General features: G+C 35.0%; 1 protein-coding gene across 1 annotated transcript in view; it reads left to right on the plus strand.

The window, feature by feature from the left end:
* Positions 1 to 16279, plus strand: part of LOC149788907 (hepatocyte growth factor receptor-like) — a 102962-nt gene that overhangs the window by 33174 nt on the left and 53509 nt on the right. Inside the window, exons 6-7 of the mRNA XM_089973568.1 lie at positions 2987 to 3157; positions 9359 to 9443. Of these exons, the coding sequence (XP_089829694.1) occupies positions 2987 to 3157; positions 9359 to 9443 (256 nt within the window). The remainder of the gene's footprint in view (positions 1 to 2986; positions 3158 to 9358; positions 9444 to 16279) is intronic.

Raw genomic sequence — 16279 nt, forward strand, 5'->3', positions numbered from 1 at the left:
TTATGGATGGGGATCATATTGGCATCCCAACCTACCCAGTGGTCCTGTTTGATTACTATGGTATGCATCACCACTACTCGGAAGCAATTTTTCCTTCACCCCTCATGACATCATGGATGTCTATATCTTGGTTTCAGGATAATGTAGACATGACTGGTCATGGATGCTTCATTGCATCTGGTCTAGCCTAACAGAAAGGAGGGGCGAATGCCACTCACCTCCAAGGCAGTGATCAGAGATCCCATTTTGCCTCGGAGGACAGTTAGTAGAGTTAGGCATTTCCAGTGAGTGATTATGGGAAGATAGCAACCCATTTTAATGTCTCCCTCTCTGGAGTGAGAAACTGTTAAGGACAGTCCTTACTCATCTCAAGATCTAACTTAGAATATTGATGTCTTTTCCATAATGGCAGATGTCAGTGAGTTCCAGAGGAACCAGTGACAATGGTTTATCTACCTCCATTGGTCCCCAGCTACTTCACATCTCTCAAATCGGGTGTTGGAGGGAAAGGAAGTTTGGACATTCATTGAGACAATGAATGAAGTTACCACCTCCTTCTTCCCCGCCACTCCCCCCCCCCCATGTTTATTCAAAATCTTCTAACACAGAGGATAAGAACAATCTCTCCATTCTGTAGATTCCTTTTAGGGCCTCCTCTCATTTAGATCTTCTCCAGTTACTGCAGTCAGTGATGGTCTTTGAGATGACACAGAAGGTTTCCTGGGGCTAGGAGTAAGCCAGGCAGCAGTAGGTGTGGTTTGTTTCTTGTTCTATGCTCCAGCTGCTTTTGTTTTTCTCAATCCAGCTATTTGAGCTCATTCTCCAGCATAGCTCCTAAGCCTACTTCCCTTAGACTTGTGCATGTCTCAAACTGGGATAGCTGGGGCCTAGGCCGACCTTCCAGTAAAGTCTTATGATGCCTTGGAACTTGAGGCCCTTAATCTTACGATGATAGCTTCACATGTTAATTACATTTTGGTTACTTCCTTCAGTCTCTTGAGGGAGTAATCATTGTCTCAAGTGGTGCTTCAGTGCTTGCTTTAGGCCTTAGTGAAGATATTTTGTCATTCGTTCAACATGTTAATGAATCCCTTGGTGGAGCTTCACGTTTGACAGGGAGGCTGCCTTGGAGATTTTGAAACTGGCTTGGAAGTGTGAACCAACCCCGACATCCTTGTGGAACGTATTCCCATTTATTCAAGGAGGCACGGGCAAAACAGTCTCATAAGCAGCCTAAGTTCAAAGCTCATTCCTGCCCATTCTAAGCTAGGCAAGATTCAGAGGCCAAGGGAGATTGTCTTTCTGGACTCATCCCCCTTTACATAGGAAGGAGGTGATCAGCCTTAGGTAGTTGCACTGTCTCATGCAGTACATTCCTCTTCCTCACAATGGAGACTACCACCATGGTCAGGAACACCATAAGGCCCTGTGACTGGATGGTCTCAACTGATCTTCAGGATGCATTCCTTTACATCCCAGTCTTCCCACCACACAGAAAATAATTCAGTTTTGTCTTGACCAAGAGGTTCATGGGGGTAGTAGCAACCCACATGAGGTCTACAAGGATCTCTGTCTTTAACTATTTTAGTGCTAGTTGATGCACAACATCCTCAGAAACTTCTCTTCAGAAGGATCTGTCCCTCTCTTGGTTGAAAGAGATTCATCTTGGTCTTATCAGAAACCTGGTGAAGTCGAATTTGATCCCATGTCAGGACTTTTTCACCAGCCTAGGGAATGTTCATGTTTATCAAGATAGAAATGAACATAGCATGGCCTTCATTATAGGTCTTCTGGCCAAGACTACATTGTTGGCTTGCCATTGCCTCTCTTTCCTGGGAACTCTAAACTTGGCCACATAGATTAAGGAGGCTTCAGTTGTGTCTGCTTCAGTTTCTGCTTCTAGCAATCTGGTGACCACACAAGGATCTGCTATCAGCTCTGATCCATCTGATAGCTACCTTTCACCAACACCTGCCTAGGTGTCTGAAATGGGATTGGTTTCTGACCAGAGTCCCATTTCATATCCTCAACTCTTTCTGTACACTGACACATCAGATTTGTGATTGTGGAGGCCCAGTCTTCTAGGAGTATACATTAGTGAGCACTCCTACCCTATGGGTAAGTGTAATTGTTTTCTCTGCAAGATTTGTTGTGGCTATCAACCTCTTTCCTAACTGGTAAATTCACTAATACAGCAGTGCCAGCAATGTTGTTGTTGTTGTTGTTGTTGTTGTTGTTGTAGGGTTTAACGCCATTTTTCAGCACAAGATAGGCTATACATGGCGGCCAGTATAATTGGCGCAGGAAGAACCTTGCAAAACCCCGGGAAGAACCACCGACCCACGAAAAGCTACTGGCAGGCTTTCTCACATACCAACGTTAGCCGAGGCTAAGACTAGAACTCACGCGGACAGAGATGAGATGGCAGTTATCCGTAACGGTGAGCGCTTTAGACCACTCGGCCACTCGGGACCCCACCAGCAATGTAATAATGCTGTTAACACATTGTCTTAGGGGTGGGGTGGGTTAAGCTAGTTTTAATTGTGAAATACTTGCCTGCTGCTATCGCAAAGATTCCCATTGCCCATCCTTCTCTGATGTCCTGTACTCCAAGGTCCAAGTCAAAAGAAGATATCCCTGTGTTCGTAATGATGAAGGAGTTGGACTGGAATCAATTTCTATTTAATTCTGGCCCTCCAGAGGTTGAAATCCTGGTAATGAAAGCAATGCATTAGTAGCAGATAAGCGTTACATAATTAAAATTAGTTTTACCTCCCCTCCCCCACGAAGCCCCCAACTAAATTTCAGCATGCATAATATGTCAAATTTGAAAAATATTTATCATTGATTCTTTTTAAAACTATTTTCTTCCACCTATCACATCCATCTTCACCATCCGCCCTCCTCCCTTGTCAGTGAACTTGGTTACTTGAGTTAGTAATATGTAATCTTTACATTCCATTGAAGATTCTCTTTTTTCTGGCAGGGCTGGAAGTAAAGACAAAATTATATGCAGAACACCACTAATGGAGAAGACTGCAACAACAAGCATCATTTTGATATTTGATAATCAGACAAATAAAACTATTTCCAAAAACTTCACATATTTGGCAAATCCTGCAATAGATAAAATCCAACCCAACAAAAGTCTGGCAAGGTAAGTTGTAAGTCTGGAAAAGTATAATCATCAAATAAATATATCAAATTGAATTTATGCATTTACTTTCTGTAGTGGAAGGGTATTTGCTTCCTTAAGTCAGTTAAATGATTTTAATATTTCACAACTCTATTTAATTATATCCAGGTTGTTACCTAGAAAATTAAATGGATAATTGTTTCATCACCTTTCTTCTTTCTTTGGTGTTTTTTTTCCCATATACAGTACAGCTCACTGGTTTGTACGGAACTCCATGTATTGTGGTAGGGGTGGAGAGAGAGTGGAGATGATTAAGAAAAAATACAATCCACCATCTCGCTGCACATCCTGATGCGGCGGCTTGTATAGAAAAGCTCTACACACCGTTCTTTCTCACTAAGTCCTCAATGAATGACCACCACAGAGTGCACGTGGTCTCTATCAAATGGGCGTAGTTTACTATATGGCCCCGGGTTTATGAAGAGACAGAGAGAGAGAGACAGAGACCAAGAGAGAGAGACCATTTTATCTACATAATTATTAGATGATTATACATATTTCCTAGTTTATTTGTAGATTATATAATAGATATAATGACAAATCAAATTTTAGATAATGTTAACATAGTCGCAATGCCTCGAAAACTACTATTACTACTGTACTTTTTATTTACAAAAGCAGAATGACACCTTTTGCAATAAGTTTACACTTTTACTTTATTCAAAGAAATCTGAACAAAATAATGCACAGACTTTGACAAGACCTTGTTGGTTTTCTCTTGAAGAGTGCAAAGTTATGCTACTGTTTAAACATGAAAAGTAATCCTTGGAGGTATGTACATTCAAATTCCCCATGACTGTTGATTCTGTTTAAGAAAAACAACAACAAAACAGAAAACACGGAATTTACACTTAATTGCAAACCACGTTTTGTCCTTGAAAAGTAATAACCCAGTCACAAGGCTGAATATAGATGTACACAGCTACAAACTTTAGTTCAGTTCTGATTGCATTTATGCTGTATGGGACTGGTCATTCAATTTACTGTTCTTTCTGATTGGGGTATTTTTCTTTTTCTTTTTTTCATCATGAGGTAAATTTGTTTCAAATAATGTAAACCTTTCGAAACTTAAATGGTCTCTCCCTAATAAAGAATATAGACTCAATCAGATGTTCTGCAGAAATAATGACAGTGAGCATTATAAACGCTTTTTTTTGCATCAGAGGACAATGTTTCTAACATAAAGCCATCTGAATTGGTATGTTGCACTTTACACCTCAAATTATGGTCCCATTATTAACAGCGGAAGTTTGGTAATTAATCCTAATTAATCAGTTATTGTTGAAATAAATAAATTATTGTTGAAAACTTTAAAATCATAATTGTTCAACAAATTTAAGGCATTCTGCTTGGTTTTATCCATATATTTCCTATTATTTGTTCGTTCTTGTAAGGAAAAATATAAAAACAACATTTTTATCATGATAGAAAAACTAATTAGTTATGTGGAAATGATTCATCAATATCCTAATCATGCTATACATCTAATACGTTTAATTATTTCAATGCAGTTTCCTGTTTATTTCTATTGTAACGTTTGGCTATTGAGACAAATAAAGAACAAAACATGAAAGTCAATTTCTTTCAGTACTATTTAGATGATTTCTATACTTGGTATACTGTTTTACAGGTAATATGGATTAAGTAGAAGACATGGGATCGATTCCTCATCTCTGTTGATCAATCTTTTGATAAAATGATGGCTGTTAAATTTACATTTCTCTAACATGATGTAATGACTAAGCAAATACAAGACCTATCATTTTGTTGGTCTCTATATTTATCTCAGATTGGTTTGGTGCTCTCTACTGCATATTATGGAATCCTTAGAACAAAACAAATTCTTAATAAAATGGTAATGGATCTATTAAGAGCACTTTTAGTGCAATAAATCTTATTTTTTTAAGAATTTCTCAATACTATGTTATCAGAATGTACATTTGCATCCATTTCCTTATTTCTGTGGCAATGTGCACAATATACTTTTTATACTTTTAATATATGTTAAGTATCATTTGAAATTCAATAATATTTCACTCCCTGCAGTGAAAAGTATGATAATGGATGATAAATGTCAGACATTTTACAACAAAATTTGCATTAATACTTTACTGTGAAACAAAATTGCATGATATATATTCCAATATAGTTACTCTATGTATGAGCATGGGCCAGGTCAGGTCAGGTGATGGGCACAGGTGTTTGTGTGTGTGTGTGTTGTTTAAACTTCAAAAAGGGCCCTAACTTGCCTCGAAAGGACACAGGAGCAAAAGCATATGTCTATTTATTCAAACTATGCATAATACCCTATAAATCTGTGCAAGAATAAAATGTCATCAAATTTCAAGTGACTACATTTGTGTGTTGTGTGTTCGATGCTTTTAGAAGTGGGGGACTGATCTGGCACTGATGAATTATCAGTAATATATTGTACTATTGCTACTGACATATATCGTAAGATTATAGAGGGGTTAATTAAACATGAGCTTTGTATTATAACAAGGACACCATACCATTCCTTTTCTTATCTGAAATAAATTTATCGTGTGACGAATAAAATAATATCCCGGTCAGAAAGAACTATCTAGCCCATTAAATTAAATGGCCTTGCAGTACACATGTAGTTAAATTGAACAAGTATGTATATTCAGCCTCGTAACTGGGTCATTAAGTGATTCATAAAGTCAGAATTTGCTCTTGCTTTTGTTCGTTTATTTTATTTTATTTTAAAGTGTCTGTCAACTGGAATTTAATTGTATAAACCAAGGGAATTTTCTTGTTTAAACAACAAAATAAATTAACACTGTCCAAGAGAAGATCAATACAGTGTGCCTCACATCAAGTCAGTGCATAAGTCCAGATTTCTTTAAATAAAGTAGAAATGTAAACATACTGCAAAATAAGTTGATCACCCTTCTCTAAATACATAGAATATAAAGACTATTTTTACTTAATTTTTTTATTGTCCCAATATGTTTTGTAGAAATTTAGGTCACTTAATTCTTGAAATGGTATCTGATTGTAAATTGCACATGTCAATCAGTAAAACTTCCGTTCTTAATGATTTGATCATAATTTGAGGTAAATGTATTAAAAGCAACATGCCAAATGATTTTTGCAGAATGCACCTTAAATTCCCAACCTGAAATTGACATCTTATGCTGAAATTGTATAACATTGTTTACAATGGTCACTGCCTTGATTTCTGCTGGATATCTGTTGAAGCCAAGTCTTTATTAGGGAGATGTCATTTAAGGGGGGGGGTAAATGCTTGAAGACTATTGTCTTATTCTGATTTGTGGTATAAAAAAGGACATTATGCCATTCTTTGCTTTATGTAAAATGTAGAATAAATTTACACTGTACCATAGAAGCTCAACAAGGTGTGTCTCTCATCAAGCCAGCACATAAGTTTTCTAAAGGAATGAAATATACAAGACTTTTAAAATTAACTTCTGTACTCCATATATGTGTTGAAATTGAGATCACTGACTGCTGAAATGGTATTTGATTGTCAATCACTCATTACATAGTGGGTTTTCCATGGGTTGTCTTCACTGATTGGCTGTTAAAATGTGACTCAATAATGCCGATCAGCTAATCCATGGTAGAGATGACATCAGTGTGCCGGCTGAGGTGGGGTTTTATTGGCAAGTATTTTATCACTCCGTCCAATGGGTTATCACAGAGCGAATTGGAGGGATTAAGTCTACCACACAATGCTTAGGGTTGAAAAAATACATGCAAGCTGTACTGTAGATGGACGGGTGTATTTTAATTTTCATACATTTATATTGCCAAGATTATTTTTATATTTTATAATTCAACAACCTTACTTGACTTGGCACTGTATACCTTAGTGAAAATGTGACTGAAATGTTGAGTGAAATTCGACGAGATTTCACATTTTTACTAGGGTGTACAGTGCCAAGCAAATAAGATTCTTATGTTTTGGGCAAAATAATAGTACGATTTCATTGAAAATTTTGTAGAGGTGTCACAAAAACATCACTGAAATTTTAGTGAGATTTCACAAACATTTTCACCAACACTTTCAATGAAATTTTGGTGCAATTTCACATAAATTTGGACTTAGTAAGATCACACTAAAATTTAACTGAAATTTTGGTGAGAGTTCACAAAAATATTGACCAAAACTTTCAGTGAAATCTTGGTGAGATCTGACTAAACTTTCAATTAAATTTTGATGAGATCTTACTAAAATATTGGTGGCATCTCACAAACATTTTGACTAAAACTTTCATTGAAATTTCATAAAATTACTAGTGAAATTGAACTGAAATAGTGAAATTTCCAAGTTACTATATACAGTATTTTACCAATGTTTCAGTAATTTTTTAGACATTTCAAAAGGTTTCAAATGAAATAATGGATACAAATCATACAGCATTTATTAAACACTGTAATATTAAAATATAAATGGACAACAATTATACAGCTGCTATTATGAGAGTCACAGTATATCAGAACATCATACTTCAAACGATGTTGGAATTTACAAACTGATGATATTTTGATCATTTGAATGAGCCCCCAATCCATAAGCAGCCATAACAAATGTTTAACAAGTTATAATAACTCTGATTTTACTCAGATTTATAATTCAATTAATGTATTTTGCTAATATAGAAACAATAATAACACTCATGACATTGAAAGATTACTTGTGGGCCATGAAAACTCCACAAAGATGACCATCTTTGACTGACATGGCAATACTCTCACCAGTTACCCCCCTTGATATATACGTTGTCCCTACTTAAATTCCGAAGTTAATCAGTTTGTAGTTCTATAGCTTCTCATTTAACATGTGAGCTGCTACTGTATAGCAAAGTTGTTAATTCAAATCTTTGTGGCTAAATTTGTGAAATGCTAGTCCTGGCATTCAATTTTCTTACAGATTGACCAACTGCATTGCCATTAAATTTGCATTAAAGCCATTCTCATTTCCACATATATTTCAAACCATCATTCAAACTTGAAAGCATGCTCTTTATCATTCAAACTTGAAAGCATGCTCTTTCCCATATAGTTTACATTACATGAAGATTCATTGGACAAGTACATGCCTTTTTCTAATGAAAAAGCTCTTTACGGCGTTCATCTGCTAAATAATATTCGGGACAAATACTGTTATAAGGACAATTGCGGAATGGGACAGACAGTGTGTTTAAAACAAAAATTTATGATCATTGTCTCACAAAGACAGTTTTCTTTGTAAACATTGAAATACATGCACTCCAATTTATTCATTTAATACATATCATATCCACTTAGTGTTTTTATACTTATTTTGTTTAAGCAGACTCTAATATTTTGCTATATTTTAATTATTTTTGTTTGTTTTGTATTTATAATCTCATATTCATTTTGTATTTATAATATCATATTCATCTGTAGGCCCTTAGTAGAAAATAATTTATTATAAGTAGCTGAGTTGTCCTCATAAAATAAAGATATACCCTCTTGCATGCTGTAACAGCCGACTAACAGAGGTAGCAGCTGTGGTGGTTCAGTGGTTACTTTGCTGGACTCTTACCCAAAAGAGTACAGGTTCAAATCCTTCTATCTTATCTGCCTTGGTTGGCTACCATGGTGGATCCATGGGAAAGTCACTTTACTCAAATTATATCAGCATTCAATAAGCTACTTGTGTTTGCTTTGCAATAAATCAACAAACCAAACCAAAATATGGCTCGAGTCAGATATTCAACATTGTAAAATCAAGCAGGTGAATTTTTTGAAAATGCGTGATTTGAAAAACTTGAACAACTTGAGAAATTATTCCTTTCTGTATTATTCAAATTAATCAATGGAAAAGACATTAGAGTTCAAGTTGGCATTTTATTTATTTATTATTCAGTAAAATCCAAACAGAAGATCATGTTTTCCGTTTCATAGGAATGAGCTTATTGATTGAATGTATAACAATGAGAAAGTGTCCAGATAGTTTATTGGGATGATTAGTGTCAAGGTCACTTTGTTGATTGGCCTTATCTTATTTTAACTTAATCTCACACTCAGTTATAAGTGCTGGTGTTAGAACTGAATATTTCATAGGGATGTTATCTTAGGTGTTATGCTTACATAATTTAGTGGTAGACAAATAATTCATGAAATAAATCTTATCTTCTTTTGTAGTGGTGGAATAAAGCTAACCATTACAGGAAAGTACCTTAATAATGCCCATGATATTGGGATTGAAATGGCTGGAACTGACAGTATGGTATGTAAAAGAGCCCAAAAATATATACACATATGATTTAGTAGGTCTGGAGCTGTGGAGTATAGCCCAAACATTAACAGCATTTGGTGTGCAAGTTTGTTTTATATCATAAATATTATGATGAACTCAGTCTCCATTGTAGTCTTGTTTTATTTGATAGCTTTTTTAAATGACCACTTCACTGGAGGAGACATGTAGTGTTACTGTATCCGTCCATCATGTCACAAATTTCATTTTGCAGTCAATAACCTTTTTAAAATCTCAAATTCTATAGAGGGGACATGTAGTGTTATCTATTTCTGTCAGTCGTGTCACATATTGCCATTCTGTAACCTTGCAAGTGTCTTAGGATTTTCACTTTGTATTCTTGGTAAATAAATTGTTTGGTAATTTGAGTCAACGCTAAAACCAACTTACCCTGCCAAGTGACCCTGCTAATGGAATGAAAGGGCATTTGTGTGGTGCTGCTTGATATTAGCAGCTAAATTCTTTTGCCATGCTTCAGTCATTTTGCAGTCATGTGATCACAGGCAGTCTTAATACTACACTGGAAGAAAGATGTGAAATTAAATGGAATTTATTTTGTTTTTTTATAATAATTTTGCTTACATGGGAAATTTCATTCAGGGACAGGATATACCTGTTATATCAGGAGCTAAACCCTTTGATGCAGGATGTTCACATGTATGTCCCTCTTTTGAAAAGTTTATCATATAATTTCGTAGTTTCACTGAAGAACCTCTTGCATGTGAAGTTGATTCGTTATTGCTGCCACCTCAGTATTTTCACCATGATGCTCAATCGCATGAATCTTCACTAAATTTAATGACTCTCCCTTATAAAAATGAACAAAGTGCAATCAATTTGCCATGAGCATAATTAATATTAATATTAACAAAGCTCAGTTTGATCATAAAAGTGCTTGACTTGTAGATCAGGCACCATAATCAAGTGCTTACTTAGGGGCTTTTTGCAGTTGAGCAGTGGAATATATTCATGTAACAAAACAGAAAAGTAGCTTAGGACAAATGTGAGATTTGCAACATTTGGTTGGGAGTTTTGGTTTCTAGAGAGGGTGGCTCAGAATGGAAATTTTTTAACTGTACGACATTTCTTTGACTATGTTGTCCCAATGAATACTCAAGCTTAAGTCACTATATAAGTAGTTTTTTTTTCCTATGATGCCATGCATGTTGTCATTTTTAATATGCTGCGTGATGCATACTGTCATTCTTGGCACCATATCAGATTTTATAATCAGCTTTACAGGACGGGCAGACTGCATACTCTTATCCTGTGGCAATTGTTTTATGCAGCTTAAAATTAGCAACTAAATCATCACGCCCTTCTTCAGCTAGTTCATTTGATCACAGGCAGTATTCCTTTAAATATACTACAATGTGAAAAAATGAAGGAAACATTTTTCAATAATAATTTTGCATACACTGGCTATTTCAGTGAGAGATGAGAGGGATGGGAGACACCCTTATCTTGGGAGGGAAATCCTCACATCCTTGAGGTTCACGTTTATGAAAATTTAGCAACTAAACTTCATTTAGCTGTAAAAAAAAAATAGGACATCCAACTCAAGACAATTTATGCATCTCTGCTGATAATTAAGAGAAATAATTTTAAGTTTGACTCATTAAGACTAAATTACAGTGTTCAACAAATCTTATAGCCTCATGCCCGGGGCCCCTCTAATTTTAGATTGGGTCCATCCTGTATAATTTCTAAGTAAAGTGCCTGTCAAACAAAAATTAATTTGCCTGAGGAACCTTGGATCATGCTGATAAAATGTGTAAATGTATTTTCAAGATGTTGACATGCTTGCCATAACACGGTGCAATCTAATTCAGATCACCACTGTCCTGTGTGTAATTGAGATTTGATTTTAGGCAAAGTAAAGCATGGCTTGTCTTGTCAAAAATATGATTTTGTACTCCCAAACCTCTTGACATGGTCATGTTTCAAGAAAACACAATTTTCGGTAATCTTTAAAAAAAAAACACTACTTTCAGTATATGCTTATTACATGTAACATATATAAATGGTAAACATTCATGATTGAAGCTGATATAAAACTATCCCTTGGGCAGTTTAAATAGTAATTAGAGGCAAAGAGGTCAGGTATAATCCACCATTTCACATATTATGTAATTGACTGACAATGGCTAGTGAGATATCTTTGAAGGCTGTAGTGGGTGAGTCCATTGTACTAATTTGCATTGGTAGGATCAGTCGATTATAGGTAAATCAAAAAGATTCTCATACCTGTCAAATTTTAAAGACAAGTAGGGAGATTGAATCAATTTGGGACCTAAAACCGGGAGGTTTTTCATGGCATTTTGTAAGCCTTATTTTTTCTAAACATTAACCGATCTTCAAGGTCCAATGTGCGTGAAATTCTCCAAGGACAGGTTGTTTCACCCTGTGACATGCCTTATGTTACCTCAGGATGTGCCTTCTTTGCATATTCTGGTCAGCTATTGCCAAACTGCTCAATAGCTAAAGATCAGTCTTAAGTTAATAAGCAAGAAAAAATGCCAGCGTGACTAACAGTAAATCCATATCAGTAAAATTATCTTGTGAAAAGGACTGGCCCCCCAACATAAATCAAAGAAACCACATTTTACAGTGTGTTATGTAAGTACCAGCAATTGATTGGCAAATAAACAATGCCCTATGCTGTTGTAACTAGCGGTGCCTACCTGTACGAAAACTTCCTCCCTGACTTTAACCAGATTCCAGGTGGAATTTTAAAGCGGATTTCACTTAAAGCCTAGATTCCACTTATTATAAATTTTAGGTGGGTTCAGGGCAGATTCAGGGTGGAATACAGCCCGAAATATGCAAATTAGTCTGTCTATTACTAGGTGGAATTTGTTTATTACGCCTACTAGGAGGAATTGGTTTATTCCGTCTACTAGGCGGAATCTGTTTATTCTGCTTATTTAGCCTAGATTCCCCTTATTATCACTTTTAGGAAGATTCAGGGTAGAATATTGCTTGAAATTACTGTTACTAGGCGGAATCTTTATTTCTGCCTAATTACATGGAATACCTGCAGATACCCCATCCAGTAATGAAAATGTCAAAACAGATTTCAGACGGGATTTTAAGCATTTTCTGCCTAAACCATAAAAAATATACTTAAGAATTATATTATGTATTAAACTGCCTAATGATTTTTAGATATTACTGGGAATCAAAGATAAATATTCACAGTAATATTTAAAATGGATCATAAATTTTATTTTGACAGACATTATCAAATAAGATTTAGGTTTTACTTGTCCTAAGGGGCAATGCCATTTTCTTTCTTGCATACAAAATCTAATCCAACATGGCATCACTTAGTAATTTTCATTTCACTTTAGAGTTTGGTGAGATTTCACACATATTTTGACCAAAACTTTCATTGAAATTATGTTGAGGTCTCACTCAAATTTCTTTGAGATATTTGTGAGGTTTCACAAAAAAAATTGACTAAAACTTTTGTAAGATTTCACAAAAATTTTGATCATTATTTAGTATTTTACTGAAGTTTTTTTAGTTTCAGACATTTCAGCAGGTTTCAAAGAAATAAACGATATGAATTAAACAGGACTTTATTAACCAAGGTGATATTTAAGTGTGCATGAAAACACTTATACTGATGTTGTAATTATATGACATCCAAGGCAAGAGAAATGGGAGCAATAATAATAATGACTTGATTTAGAGAAGGTAATTCAATTACCGTAGTTACATAACTAATCTACCTTGAGGCCTTCTATCTGTGATGTACAACATATACAGTATATACAACTTGATATGAAGTATCTGACACTAAATAATTAAGTGGTTTTAAAAATGAAAGCATCAAGCCTGGAACAAATGCACAGGCATCTGTGAACACATTTAACATATATAAAATATAAAATATTAATATGCATAGAAACATTCAGCCGTGAAAATAATACAAAAATTACAGAAAAGCATCCATTTGAGACAATTTGATTATGAGAAGAAGAAAAGCTAGGAGCCTGCCTTATGTCACTTGTAATGTAGACTGGATTTTTGATTGCACAAACTATGATGCTGTTGTGGTCTCTCGAAATAGTCCTTGTTCCAAAAGCAGCCGCGACAAACGTTTATCATGATATAATAACTCTTATTTTACACTGAATTCCAACACACCAAGAATATTTTGATAATATACACAATAATGCCTCACGATATTGAAAGTAGATTCTACCTTTCGGCCAAGAAAATTCCGCAAAGATATGACTATCTTTGATAGACATGGATATCTGGCAACAATTCCCACCAGTGATCTACACATTGTCCCTCCTTAAATTCTGAAGTTAATCAGTTTAGAGTTGTATATTACTTCGAAATCATCCTGATTCAATTCCTTGTCCTATTTAGCACGTTAGCCGCTACTGTAAAGCTCTTTACGGCACAAAAAGCAAAATGCTTGTCCTCGCGTTCACTTTTCATACAGATTGACCAGTTATGTTCCCATCAAATTTGCGTTCAGGGTATTCTCATTGCCGCACATTTTTTAAATGGTTATTCAATCTCTCGTCCCGCTCGAAAATTCGAATCGCCATGTTGAGTAAGCATGCTGTTTCCCATCAGTTTCTGTTACGCGACGATTCATTGGGCAATTACAAAATGTTGAACAATCAGAATGCTTTATACAACGATCCTCTGTTAAACAATGAATGGAACAAATGCTTATTTGAAAGCTCTTTGTAGAATTGGACCGGATAGAGATTTATTTGAAAAAGAGTTTCGGAGACGATATTAAAAAATGGGACCATATCCAGGAAATTCAGGTCAGGAGAAAAGCTAAATTATGTTTTAAAACGGAAAACAAGATGAAAACTTGTTCGAGGGCAGTTAAATCCAATTGAAGTTAAAGAAACATACAACAACAACAATAAATTTGAAAAAGAAATTTAACAAGGAAAGCTGTGGAAAGAAGTTATAAATTGTGCCCAAAATAAACAATAAAAATTTACAGCTATCAGACACAGGAAATATAAATGCTGCTGAAAATCATTCAAATTGTACCAGAAACAATAAAATTTTATTATATCTTATTGATATTTTTTATTGAACTGTCAGTGAGATTACAATCACAAAATATCACTATATTTTCGGTCATTTAACTTTATAGACACACAAAAGCCAAGTCCTAATTATGCCTTCTTTAACTGATGTAAATGACTAAGTTCTTCATTCCGCCTAGATGTTGGTTAGTAAATAAACTAAGTCCAGATTCCTCCTTTCATATAATAGATGCCAGTGACTAAGTTCCTAATTCCACCTAGATGGTGGGTGGAAAATCAACTAAGTCCAAAATTATGCCTAAAGATCTATTTATAGCAGGAATTTGACAAAAGTCCATCTTAGAGTTAGACAGACTCTTAGATGGATTCATCTTTGACTTCTCAAAATTTCCATGTCCGCCTTTGTATTAACCAGATTTTTAACATTTTTGGCAGATTCCGCCTGGAGTCTGCTTAAGTTCCAGGTGGAATCTGCCTAATTATTTCGTACGGGTAAATACGCAGTCTGAAGCAATCACACATGTGGCATTTATTTGTTTGCATGTTTTATATAATACCTTATTTCCATATTCTCAGCTCGGAAGGCATTTAAATATTGTTTAATAAATAACGTATTTATTTGAATTAGTTTTTTGAGGGCACAGATGTGTATTCCTTAGATGTCAGATTTTGTCACATTGATAATTACTGGCTGTCATTACCATTAGTAACTATCACAACAAAATCTAACCACTGAGACTCACAGTGTTGTTCGGCTCAAGTCTGTGTGAGATACACACCATAACGTAAAAATGGTATGTAAGCTGTTGAAATTTCTTGCTCATGGATGGTCAAATGTACTTGAAAGGGAACTGGACTAAAACCAGTTGATCACATGACAAGCTCACTTCTGTTGTAAAACACTGAGCATTTTGTGTAATAACTACAGACTGCCAGTAAAGTAATAAAAGTAGTTCCTAAAAGTGCAAAATGTCGTCAGATATTCTCAGTTTAGAGGTAAATGTGAAAGCAATTTGACTAAATGAAATGAGGAACAGTTATTGGATTACTACAATGAAATTTGATGTCAGAAATATCCAATAAACATTGTAAAATTATACATTCTACAGCAGTGAGAAAATGGAACAGACAAACAATTATAGTTATAGTCAGATGTTTCTGCCCTAATTTTTTTCACAAGGTGGATTTGCACCATTTATTTTAAGTAACATCATACAAGTTTGATTACAATGAGTACATACCATGCCTGTGCAATTTAATGAAAATCAGCAACTATGTAAAACTTAGTCATGCCTTTTATACGTCATATCTAATTATTACTGAAATCTCTGTGATCTGCATCTGGAAAGGTTACCCCTCTTACAAGGCCAACTTCGTGATGAAGAAGGGATGGCCTTATAAAAGGGGAACCACTTTAAAAATGGGTTTTGTTCTGCCTTTATACTTAGTCAGCATTCATTTCAAGGTTTCATGATCTTTTATCCATAATATCAAGTTCTAAGATCAAAATTTTGATTTTTGCACTTATCTTCTGAACATGTTAACTAGGGGCAAAATTATCAACTCTGTTGTGTATTGATATGATTCATGACACACAGCATACAGTAATATACATTATCAATACACATATCAACTATATGGTCTTTTCATCTTTAGAAGATCCCTCATTGGTATGGTGGTGCCATTATGAATGTGTTGATATATTGGTTATATTTCTAGTAGTACAACCAGAAATAGGCCTATCATCTGTTCATATGCCATCATCAACATCGA

Source organism: Sinohyriopsis cumingii, chromosome 11 (assembly GCF_028554795.1).
Source record: "Sinohyriopsis cumingii isolate HCF-2022 chromosome 11, ASM2855479v2, whole genome shotgun sequence".
In the NCBI taxonomy this organism is placed as follows: Eukaryota; Metazoa; Mollusca; class Bivalvia; order Unionida; family Unionidae; genus Sinohyriopsis; species Sinohyriopsis cumingii.